The sequence below is a fragment of the Cucurbita pepo genome, chromosome 18 (genome assembly GCF_057944985.1).
Source record: "Cucurbita pepo subsp. pepo isolate OVF chromosome 18, ASM5794498v1, whole genome shotgun sequence".
NCBI lineage: Eukaryota > Viridiplantae > Streptophyta > Magnoliopsida > Cucurbitales > Cucurbitaceae > Cucurbita > Cucurbita pepo.
Window position 1 is genome coordinate 1925185 of NC_141815.1, and position 13281 is coordinate 1938465.

The 13281-nt window shown below is 35.1% G+C and overlaps 2 protein-coding genes across 2 annotated transcripts; both read right to left on the reverse strand.

Moving 5' to 3' along the window:
- Positions 1 to 1249: 1249 nt before the first annotated feature.
- On the reverse strand, positions 1250 to 5506 carry CAND2 (Protein of unknown function, transmembrane-40). The gene is made up of 6 exons (XM_023689558.2): positions 5015 to 5506; positions 3093 to 3284; positions 2469 to 2631; positions 2284 to 2386; positions 1703 to 1784; positions 1250 to 1607 (listed from the first exon to the last, which is right to left on the reverse strand). The coding sequence occupies exons 1-6, from the start codon at positions 5315 to 5317 to the stop codon at positions 1530 to 1532; spliced, it is 921 nt and encodes a 306-aa protein (XP_023545326.2). The 5' UTR covers positions 5318 to 5506; the 3' UTR covers positions 1250 to 1529.
- Positions 5507 to 9325: 3819 nt separating this feature from the next.
- Positions 9326 to 11581, reverse strand: LOC111804782 (small ribosomal subunit protein eS25y). Its single transcript, XM_023689575.2, has 4 exons — positions 11452 to 11581; positions 11294 to 11368; positions 10499 to 10633; positions 9326 to 9625 (listed from the first exon to the last, which is right to left on the reverse strand). The coding sequence occupies exons 1-4, from the start codon at positions 11452 to 11454 to the stop codon at positions 9512 to 9514; spliced, it is 327 nt and encodes a 108-aa protein (XP_023545343.1). The 5' UTR covers positions 11455 to 11581; the 3' UTR covers positions 9326 to 9511.
- Between the last annotated feature and the right edge of the window lie 1700 nt (positions 11582 to 13281).

Genomic DNA, 13281 nt, shown 5'->3' on the forward strand with positions numbered 1-13281 from the left:
GTTTGAATTCGTTATGGTGAAAAGATCTTCCTATGTTATACTATTCAATTCTCGACGATGAATCGATTTGATAGCTTCGATATCATTAGATCTTCCTAAGGTATACTATTCAATTCTCGACGATGAATCGATTTGATTGTTTCGATATCGTTATTCATGATATTGTAATACGATTCGATATCATCGAGATGCAATACAGCCCATTGAATTTACAAGCAAAACATTTATCATCTCTATGGGATTAAATCCCGAGTTATTGCGAATAAAAAATGAAACGATGAGATTATGGAAGTAGATATTCTCGCGTTTATTGCTACTGCACTGTTCATTCTAGCTCCTACCGTCTTTTTACTTGTTTTGATTGAAAATTTTGATAATTTGAATAATCGAGTTGGATCTAAAAATTGTCTCAACTTGGCCCGACTCAACCTAACATCAAGAACACATTTGGGTTTGGTTCCTAAAAAAAATGAATTTAATATAAGTATCCGGGACTTTTCATTTATAAATATTTATAATACTTAAAACATTGATACTTTCAATGGTTAGACATAGAAATCAGCGAAAACAAATCTCCTTTTGACATTTGGTACAACATTGTGGAGAGAATTTCCATTTAAAATAGAACAAAAGAAAAAAACGCTTTATTACCGCTAGCCGATACTATCGTCTTTGATCTTTCTCTAGCAAGCTTCCCCTCAATTTTTAAAACTACGAGGAGGTTTCCACATCCTTATAAAAAAATGTTCCGTTCAACATGGGATCTAAAACAACAAAAGGAAAAAACGCTTATCAAATAAAGCAATAGTGTAACAATACAAGCTCACCGCTAGTAGATATTGTCGTCTTTGAGCTTTTCCTATCAAGCTTCCCCTCAGTTTTTAAAACTACAGAGAGGTTTTCACATCCTTATAAAAAAAAATTCCGTTCAACATGGGATCTCACCGCTAGCTAGCAGATATTGTCATCTTTTGGCTTTCCCTATCAAGCTTCCCTTCAGTTTTTAAAACTACGGGGAGGTTTCCACATCCTTATAAAAAAAAATATTCTGTTCAACATGGGATCTCACCGCTAGCAGATATTGTCGTCTTTTGACTTTCCCTATCAAGTTTCCCCTCAGTTTTTAAAACTACGGGAAGGTTTCCACATCCTTATAAAAAAATGTTCCGTTCAACGTGGGATCTCACAAATAGAGATTTTAAGAGTATAGGACAGACCCCATTTAAACTCTAAGCTTGAATGAACCAAATTGATATCCCAATCCTATCTGTTTATTTTTGCTGCTAATAGCAATTTATTTACAGATCTACCATATGAGAATCCTCAGATAAACACAAACACACATTTTTGTAAAGAAAGATGCAGGATTTCATAGAACAGTGAAGACTACAAGATTGATCTGATCAGTAGAGACAGAAATCCCACTCCAAATTCATACCTGCATCTTGCAACACCGTTAATATATATGTTCGAGTAAATTTACATACATAAGCAACGACGCTCTTTCGTTACGTATGGAATCGCCATCCTCACTCCCAGTCGGTGTCAAAGAAACCAGCATCCTTCATCTCCGAATAGTATACGTTCTCCAAATGCAAATCGTCCTCCTGAAAAAGCGATACAAATCTCGAGATTACAAACGTCCTTTTGATCGAAAAATAGCAGAAATAACTACGAAGGTGTAATGATATTGTGAAACAACCTGGAAGAAATCGGCAAGAAAATGTTCATATAGAAAGGGAAGATAGAAGGCATGATAACAGACGACAGTGGCACCATACAACCTGGGACAAAAACAAACATGATATACCATCAAAATGACCAGCTCGTATCTAGTAGATATTTGATCAGCTCGTATCTAGTAGATATTTGATCAGCTCGTATCTAGTAGATATTTGATCAGCTCGTATCTAGGAGATATTACAAAGAGGTTAAATTAACATTCGAGTTCAAACTTCTGACCTATTGATCGAGGATACATGTCTTAACTAGTTGAGTTATGCTCAAACTAAATAATCAAGTAGTGTTTACTTTTCTTTGAATGGGAGAAAGCGGCCATGAGTGACAATGAGCTACCATGCAACGTGTGGTGTGTGTATTATCCCAAATGTAATAGTTTAACTCGAGTAAAAACTTGAACAGTTGCTGAAAAAATGCGAGTTCTCTCAAATTTTGGAGCCAATTCCGACCCTTCCAACAACTTTGGGAGATTAAACCAAAATCGTAAAGACCAAATTAAAATCAAACTAAGCACAATGGATGTTTTAATCATGCTGCCCTTACCAATAGCCAAAACCAGCTCCATTTCCAGCGATCCCGCAAGCAAAGAGTGCCAATGCGTTCAAAGACGACATGATAACGACATATCTGTAGAAAGCAGGTCTTGCTGCAGAAGAATTGGTAACAGAGTGAATACTCACTGCAAGATAATACAGTTCATTGATGCATACAGATAAAAGATATTATACCTGGTAATTTCTCTCTATGGCTTGAATGGTACATGAACAATATAAAACCATACGCTGCAGTAATCAACAGACGGTGGACGACCCACAAGTTCCACTTTGTTCGATGCTTACTGTCGTCACTTAAAATGAATAATGGAACTCCGAAACCAAACAAATAAATTGCCTAAAAAAGGAATGAACAAACGAAGGCAAGGCAAGAACGAATCAGTAACGTACGAAGAATCGTTCCACACGTTATACAGCCCTCCAAAAAACTTGTGTACTTGAAAAACATAATCGAACATCCAAACACTTTAAACACAGCAAAGAAATCCCATGTATATATAGAACTCGAAATGAAAGATCTAGACCCTATGTTAACTTCCATCGGATGCACCCGAACATAAATGTAACTACAATTAATCCATCTCTAAAAATTATGTAAATGAATATTTAATTAAAACTAGTCACTGTATACGTACGAAGCGTATGTATCTTAAATTAAAAACATGTACGAAGCGTATGTATCTTAAATTAAAAACATGTTGAACATCAAACTTTTGCTTTTCTATCAGAATGTTCTCCAGGGGCAGACCTAGAGGCACCTGAAAAGGAGTCATTTAGGGAGTATTTTCTCGGATATACCTTCAGAATCAAGTCCAGGCCAACAAAAATTCCTGACACGATGAAAGTTCGTGCGAGGGCTTCTACGCTGCCCACATGATTTCCTTGATATAAAAAGGCCAACAAACTGACTTCCAAGAATAGCATTCCCGATGTCGTGGATAAGGACAAGATATTCCATGCTAATTCTTTCCCAGAGGTGCATTCCCATGCCTGTTTAATCCAAGTTGGTAATGATTATCAGACAAATCAAACTACAGAATTGAATTAATTGGTAATTGTAATCCAATGGATGATATTGGAACTTGGCTTATGAGTATCTGGACACAGTAATTACAAACACTATGCTCCAGTCACAGCTTACATCATAGTAAGATTCACATGAAAATGTATAGAACAACATGACAGAGGACAAGAACACAGGAATCAAGCAACCAGCATTTATGGAGGAAAATGAGAGACATATAGATATGGGTGGGGTCACAGATTCACACTAAAATATTGACAAGAAACACGGCGGTCACGGGAAGAGGAGTCAAGCAGCCAGAATTTAGGTACTCAAATGATATGAATATAGAAATGGTAGAGGATATTGGATAAATAAATGTAAAATAAACGTTGTAACCATTTCAAAACCACACATTATGTAGCTATCTGTATATATTATAGATATTTTTTTGCTTTCTATCATATACTAATCCTTGAATAGTTTTGAGAAAATTCAAATTTAGCTTTAGATTGACATACAAAAGAGACACGATAGCATTACCAAAATTAAAAGTGGGAAAGATTTGATGGAACCAGAAGAATGGAATTAATTCTGCATTGATAATCCGAGAGTTACGAACTTACAAGCTAAGGGAGATTTTGCGAGCTCCCGCGTCTCTAGAACCCACAAATCGATAGTCAAAAAGACGCCTCCCTCTACACTCTTTGCATATATATCTACTACAGAATCTACTAACGCAACCCTGCTGACCAACAAATATTTCCATGGGTTCCACCACTAATCACATATTCGCTCACTCATTTCTTAGCCTCTTCAGCTCCTCTCGCTATCTTTCCCGCCTCTCTAGAACCCAGTAATCGATAGTCAAGACGACGCTTCCCTCTACACTCTTTGCATTTATATATCTACTACAGAATCTACTAAAGCAACCCTGCTGACCAACAAATTTTTCCATGAGTTCCACCACTAATCACAGATTCGCTCGCTCATTTCTTAGCCTCTTCAGCTCCTCTCACTATCTTTCTATTGATACATATTTATAATTCAGGGTCTAACAAGATTTTACGAAACAAATACGGAACTTTCCATTAAGAAATTGAAGTTTTTAGAACGATACAATAAGTTTCAAATAACATACCCATGTTAAGAATCACGACACTCCACAATGGTATAATCTTGTCCCCTTTGAGCAGAAGCTCTCATGGCTTTGCTTTGAGCGTCCCCAAAAGGCCTCATACCAATAGAGATATATTCCTTATTTATAAACTCATGATCATTCCTTAAATTAGCCAACGTGGAACTCCCTTCCAACAATCCTCAACAACCCATTACTTACGAAAGCCTCACAAATTCACAAAATGCAATTCACACGCCCACTCTAGAAGAACTAAAAACCAAACCGTCCAAATTTGAAGCAATTACTTAAAGGGGGCAAGATTCAAGGAAAAGCATTATATCCCTAAAGTTTCCTATTGCATTTACCACATACTTCCATAGAACCTAAACTTATCAGCACACGGAAGCAGCATAATGTTATCTAAAGCTCAAAAATGGAGCACACAATTGCAGAACCGAATTCCAAATTCTATGCATACATCTAATAAAGAAAAGACTCCCCCGACGCCATTACAGAAGCTAAGATTTCATTGTTAAATACTACAGGGGTTCTTGGAGATCTTATTCCCCAAAGAAAAAGTTAATAAAATGAAAGAACCTGAAACATGCACCAAGCGAAGTTGAGCAAGGTAACGATCCAGAGAGTCCCGTAATATGCAACTATGATATAAGAGCGGCCATTGGAGAGCTTGGACAAGCTCTTTCTCGCCCGAAATGCCAAGTACAGAACGAATAGCAAACTGGGGACAATCAGAAACAGTTTGTACCAAAATCCATGGCACTCGAATAGCCAACTGTAGGCAGTGGGAGTAGAATTCCCATGGTCTAGGGTTGAGTTCGAAGTCGTCGAAACAGGGATCGGAAGCAGGGGTTCTGAACCTCGATCTGTTGGAATTTCCATAACTTTTTTGGTTCAAATCGAAGGTAATTTACAAGAAGAACAGCGGGAAATGGAAAACAAAGGAGGATTATGGATTCAAGATTTGAAAATTGAAGAGATGAATTGGAAAATATTGTTGGAGAGAAATGGATGTTGCGGGCAGCGGCCTTTGGGCAATATACGTCGCCGTCTCTCCGTCCTAAACCCTTCCATTTATTTTATCTAAATATTTATTTTAGACTAAATAATTTAATTGTTTTTTTTTTTTTTTTTTTGGGTTATGAACACGACTCTCCACAATAGTATGATATTGTCGACTTTGAGTATAAGCTACCGTGGCTTTGCTTTGGGCTTCCCGAAAAGGCCTCGTAAACAATGGAGAGAGTATTCTTTGATTATAAACTCATGATCATTTCCTAAATTAGCCGATGTGGAACTTTCATCATCCATCACCTCCCCCTCCCGGATATGATGAATTGAGACGGTATTTTGTAAATACGTAATTATCTTGAATATATTAACTATTTCTTTATTTTTCGATCGTCTCTGGAAGGGACAAAAGAAACATCTTGTTCTTTCTTCAACAATTTTCTGATCTCTAATGAACCTATCAATACGATTCGAACTCATATGAAGTTCTGACCATCTGTTAGAGAAAAAAAGAACGAATGGGTCTTGTAGGATTCCCGAGAAATTTTTCGATTTCTTCCGAAAGTGGATGATTATTCATCTGCCTCTCACGTCCCGTGAAGCTGGGATATTGAGGAATATCCAGAAAAGCATTTAGGGAATGTATTTTTGACGTTGAATGCTACTTTTATAAAAATATTTTTATATTTTTATTTTGTTGCAGTGGGCTAGGGCCGTTCCAAATGGTATCAGAGCTCGACAACGGCGCTAACCCTAGTGGGAATGGATTGTAAGACCCCACATCGGTTGGAGAGGGGAACGTAACATTTCTTATAAGGGTGTGAAAATCTCTCCCTAACAGACGCGTTTTAAAACTGTGAGACTGATACGTAACGGGCTAAAAGGGACAATATTTGTTAGCAGTGGGTTTCATATCAATAACTTAAAATAATATAGAATCCCGTCAAAATATTAGTATGAGAGAGTATAAAATAATTGGCAAATAGTAGCTCTCGTAAAATAAGGTTATTGGCTATCGTTACTTCAACCCTCTAGAGTCCATCATAATAACCTGACAATATTATAACATGAGAAAAGCGACCACGAGCTTGTAACAACTAAAATGCATATGTGAGTTGGGTATAAATAGCTCCTTTAGGTTAGTTAGCGGCCATCTAACAGTCATATCATAGTAACCTGGTAACATCATAATCACGAGGGAAGCAACCTCACGTCTGCATCAACTAAGATACGTATGTGAATTGGGTATAAAAAAATTTTGTTGGATCGGTATGGCAACCCTAGAGGGGGTGAATAGGGTTTTAACGGTAAAAGTGTTTAAACGTGATTAATTTTTCTAATGATGAAACTTTTTATAAATAAGTAGAAGATGATAATTACTAGAACAAAATAATTCAAGTCAAAACAATAATGAGTAGAACATGCAATAAATCACCGTAATAATTTTGAAATTAAATAGGAAAGAGTTAGAGAAAATGATTTGACTACTCCACTCCTCATGCGCCTCTTGGGAATTTGAATAAAGAACTTTCTCGACTCTTTCCACAGGTCAGAGCCAAACCGCTACTCCGCTCTTTTTACGAGTTCAAGAGCAAACTCAATCCTTTCCACGGCGCAGGATCAAACGGATACAAGTATTTGAGTTTGATAATAACACACCACAACTCTCTCAAAGAGTAGATTTACAATTTGGGACACTCACAACTATTTCCTCACAATACAATAATAATCCCTCTCAAGAATAAGATGAAGAGAAATAAACTTGTTTGGAGAGAGCAACAAACAATTGAGACTTAAACAAATGAGGATTGGAGAATGTATGTAAGTTGTGTTTTTTTTAAATGTGGGGAAGATGAGTTTATATAGAGGAGAAAATATGGTAAAATGTAGGAATTAATATTGACCATTGAATTGTGTTAGGAATAATGGAAGGTGGAGATTAAAAGTAAATAAATAAGAAAATTTTTCAAATTCATTTATTTAAAATTTTTTAATATAATAATAATAATAAACTATGTGAGTAACGGTTAAATGAAAATTCAAAATTTATTATAAATATAATAATAATATAATAATAAAAACTATGTGAGTAACTACCAAAATTTTAAAATATAATAATATAATAATATAATATAATAATAAAAATTGATGTAAGTAACGGTTAGATTCAAATTTATATTCTGTAAAAATAATTTTATTTAGAAATATAATAATAAGAAAAACTCCATCATTTGTTACTCTTCAACATTATAAATGTTATACTTTGATATATTTTGATTTGTCCATCATTTTGATTTTGCTGCCACATGATCACATCGGGTATGTTGTCTCGACTCTAATTTCTTCGTTTTAGCTCTGATTTGAGTAATTAGAAAGTCATTGTAATCGTTATTCCTGACCTTATACGCTGGATAGTTCAAAATACTGAAAATAGTTAATAATTAAAAGTAGGTTTGTTATCATCAAAACATCAATTAATTGATTGAAATTAATTAAAGTGAGATCAAGGGCCAAAAAGCCAACATTTCTCACTACTAGAGTTTAGTTAGTGGCGTTCTAGCCGCCTCATCAGGGTAACCTGACAGCATCATAAACAAGAGGAGAGCAATCTCGTGTTTGTACTAATTAAGACATATATGTGTGTTGGGTGTGAATAACTCTCGAGGTCACTTGAGAATAGTAATTTGATAACGTGAAAAGGAACATACATCATCGTAACACAGTGTGCAAGGGACAACAATAAGAATATTTGCTATAATCATTTACCGAATAAGATACGATCAAATATATCACAAAGGAAATGGAAAGAGCAATAAACGGATAGAGATATAATCAAGCACACTCATATCTAAAGCCTATTTAGAAATGCACGGGTCATACTATAGCGGTTCATACATAACATATAGATGAGAACTTTAAAAGACCTAAATAGTAATCCGCGTACCATGCTACATATCATACATTTTCATAATCAATGTTTAGATTAGGGCTTATAATTCACTAACTCGATCAAGCTCTAATATCATACTAAAAAATTAGTATTAATCCATGCTCTCCTATTCCGACTTCCCCAGAGCCTCCGGTAGCACAGCCAAAACAGCGATGGGTTCTCTATCGTTGCGGAGATGGAGCGACAGAAGTTTTGAGAATTCAAGAGAAGGTCACGACAAAAAATGAGCCGTTTATCATCACGATAGGTGTCAAGTGAAAGTGCAGTGATGTATGCAGCTGAGGCATCCTAACAGACCGGTAGACTTGAATCTTATTCCTACATGACCCGCGATCAATTCGATCGAGCACTCGCATCTATTTTCATTGTTCAACTCTTTGACAGCATCAAAAAAATCGTTGTTCAACAAGTCAAAAAAAAAAAAAAAGAGAAAACTTTTAACACTTAAATAGTTAGTTCGAGAATCAAAGATGTAAATTTATTTTCTATATAAACGAGAAAATAGTAATTTTTACTTAATTTCGATATAAATTATCTTGGAAATAGTAATTTTTAAACCAAATTATCAGTTCAGGAATATTTTACTTAAATTTATTTTTTTGTAAGTTGAAGGTATTTTTTAGTTTTTATGTTAATTTAAAAATATTATTGAATCTTCAAAAAAAATTAAAAATATTATTTATTTATTTAACTAACAACAGCAGTCAACGAATAATTGTAGTCAACACACAGCAACAAAGGTCGGCGGAGGGCAGCCAACAGCAAAGGCAACAATCAAGCCATCCACCCCTTATAAACATATTCTAACAACCAAACAGATGATTCTTTTTAATTGTGTTTCAAATATTTCAAAGTCTAATGATACGTTTAGAGCAAAAACCGACTCCGACCGACAACCCGAGTGCAGATTCAAAATAACTATGAAGGAATCAATAAACTTCCCGAATGTTTGGAAACTTGATAAAATATTAAAAGTAGTGATTAACAGGGAAGATATCATCAGACACAAATTGCAAAATTATAGCATCCATCTAAAGGAGACATTGAAACAAAGAAGCAAAAACTAGAGTAACGACGCTAATTCATGGCAGGCAACTCTAAAGATTGAAGGAATTTTAGGTATTGGTGGCCCTTGTGTAAATCTCCTGACTGCCATGTGCAGAGACCATTCTGATGAGACCTCTGGCCATCAAATCCTTGATTGCTCTTCGTGCAAGAGATCCATTGATCTGAAAATTGAACTCGGAGTTAGGCGGCAGCCAACAGGTTCAAATACAACACGAAACGAATACAGAAGAACTCTGAAGTTCTTTTTTATTTCAAGACTGCGAACTCGTAGTTAGACGAACACGACTCTCCACAATGGTATGATATTGTCTACTTTGAGCATAAGCTCTCATGGCTTTGCTTTGGGTTTCCCCAAAAGGCCTCATACCAATGGAGTTAGTATTCCTCACTTATAAACTCATGATCATTCCCTAAATTAGCCGATGTGGGACTTCCATCATCCAACACTCGTAAAAAGAATCATGGGGTTTCCGATATAGGGAGTTCAGAATAAACAGAGTTCACTAGTTAATTGGATGCTAAGAGACACAGATACGGATATGAGACCGAGACACAGATGCGACATGTACACAATGTCACCATTTTCGGAAAATATAGGACATGGCTATGACATGTTTAATAAAATACACACTTTCTAAAAATATATCAGAAGAAAATTAGAAGTTGATAGGTTTGTTCATTTATATGTTACAAATTTATTATTTGTTATATACTTAACAAATGTTCAATTATCTAATAAATGTTGGACGCATAATGATTTGGTTAAACCAGTGTTGTAACACATATCCATTGGGCTAAAAAGTGTTTGATCTGTGTCGAACAAGTGCTAGCACGATGTTTTTAAAGTGTGCATCTTAGAATGAATGGATTGAATGTTATAAACATAGGTTTGAATGAAAAAGGATAGATAATGATCGTATCGAGATCATAAGTGACAAATAACTAGAATTAGATCATAGTGAAGGAGTATGCAAGCAAGAAAAATCATTGAAAAAAATTTTATATTATGGAAGAGACGAGGTTTAGAAACGTACCCTCAACCTATCGGACAAGATTGAAGGAGTGACAAGCTTGTACTTGGGAACTTCAACGAGAAGCTTGTCATATGTTCCTTGATCGAACAAAACCATGTTGTTGACCTTCTCCTTTTGCTTTCCCTTGCTCCACTTCTGTTGTATGAACAAACAGGATTAAAAATGAGAAAACTGCAAAATCTCAGCATTTAGAATCAAAATATTACAGTTCACAAGAAATCTAAATAGCACGAGATATTCTACCCTGAAATCACAATCGCGATTTTGATTTTCAAAAACGAACCGAAAACCAAAATTACAAGTTCATGAGCTCCAGAGCACTAATTTTCCTCATCTTTAGTTGCTTCGAAGTATCATGATTGTCCACATAAAGTTTAATACAAAACAAAAATTTAGTAAAACTGATAGAAGCCTTCTCCACCTAAGACATCATAGTATCATAGATGCATCTAAACAACAATCTGTAATATTTTCAAAATCGTTTGAGATTTATGCCCCGAGGCCACCTTGAGGAGGGATTAGACATGCTATTAAACTTCGAAATCTGAGAAACAATCTCATTCCCAAAAATAGCCTCAGCAATATCCAAACATTAAAAAAAAAAAAAAAAAAAAAAAAAAACAAGATCTACACCACTTGTAACAGAGAAATATTCGGAGAACAAAATACTAAAATCAAGAGTTGAAATAACCTCATTCCTAACAATAACTCCGGCATGATTCAAAATACAGTTCACCTACTAAAATACAGCTATGAATTTAAATAAAGTAAAAGATATAGTTCGAAGAATGTGACCTTCTTCTTCTGCTTCCCTCCGCCAGATTTAGCAGGCTTGGAAGACGGTGGAGGAGCCTTATCCTTCTTTGGCGCCTAGATTAATCAAAACGAAAAACATAAAACACCAAACTGTAATTCCAGATACCAAAAATAGAAAAATTAGACCAGAATTTTACCATCGTATCGAAGTTGCACCGCCGGAGTTGGATGTGCTGAAGAAGATGCCGCTGCAGAAGAAAAGAGACGAGACACGCGGAATGAATTTAGCGATGGTTTATAGCTAGCCTTCACTAAGAACTAGGGTTTTGGTATTTATAGTATGGGCTTCATAAACAAGATATCGGCCCAATTTCAATGAAAAGTCTGTAAACTAATTTATAATATGGGCTTACAATCGGCCCAAATAAAAAAATAACTAATTTAAATCTAAAAAAAATAATAATTTTATTGTTGGCGTCAGGAAATACAGACACATGCAATCATAGTTTAAGCTCGAATCTATGTTTTAGTGGTTATTTCTTGGGCTCTACTTTTTTTTTTGGGTAAGCTTTGATAGGGGTGTACATTCAACCCGACAATTTAACAACCCGGACCAACCCAACCCGGACCAACCCAACCCGAACTATAAGGATTGGATTGGGTTAGATTAGCATTTTGGGTAGGGTTGAGTTCATTTTTCTGAACCCAAACTGAATTGGTTCGATTTCAGGTTCGTAGATAAAACCTTCGGGTTGACTCGAGCTAAATAAAATATATAATTTTTTCGTATTAATAGGTTTGCCAGAGTGGTACCTCAACTCCTCTAACGACACTCAAATATGTATTTTATTTTATAGTATTTTTATTTTTGCTATATATATATAATATTTTTAAACTAATCATTTTTATTGTTTATTGTTTATTTAATTTGATTATCTATTCTTATATTTTCTTATTTAACCAATTCTCAAGAAATATGGGTGACAATGTTGAACTATGTTAATATGTTAAAATTTTCGTTTATTGATTTTTTTTTTTTTTTTTTTTTTTGTGAATAATTATAGATTCATTTGTGTTTGTTTGTGAACTTTTAATATATTTTATCTAATATTGTATCCGAATAATTATAAATTGTGGATAAATAAAACTTTAAAAAAATTTGACAACTCGACACCCAACCTGAATAGAGGGTTGGGTCAAAAAAATCTCTCAACCCAACTCAACCCGGACCATGTACACCCCTAAGCTTTGATGCATAGTACTTATCTATACATGGTTTAACGATGTCTCATAGGCATAACACGAACACGACATAACATACTGGAAGTACATGCATCACATAACCATATCATGGCATCAGAAAATGACACGTAAATGGCCCACAAAGTACGTGTCTTTCATACATCACTTAAGTCATCCAACCAAACCTGAAGGCGTTCCAACAGTGAGTCTACTCACCTAGTTAGTCTGGGCCAACGTCACTAAATATCCTTAATGCTAGTGTGATCCTATTCCTAGAACCCAACCCACGTGTGGAGTCCCATGACATCGTGTTAGGACATATTAAGGATTTAATTCACTGAATGACATCAGTTAATCCAAACTTTTGCTCATAATATTTTAAATTTGTTAAACAGTAGCCATACTGACCTAAAACGCTTCAAATCACGTCAAAAATTGCTCAGAAACGATATAATATGGAAGGACAGTGTCCAAAACCTCCAAGTGATTAAGAGGGAACATCGATTTTGGATCAAAATTTTCGAATGTTGATTTAACACATCCTTATTATATTCATCATTTTAATCGGGCAGGATATTCACTTGTTACAATCGAATTAAATGGGACAAATTACCAATCCAGTAAATCATTTATGCATGAACAAGAATGATCAGCCAAGATATTTACTTATTTCAATCAAATTAAATGAGATAAAATTACCGATCCCGGAGTAAATCATTTATGCAAATAGTCTAAAATGTAAACCAATGTTTCCAGTTTTGCATTCCCGGGAAATTCAGGTTTCC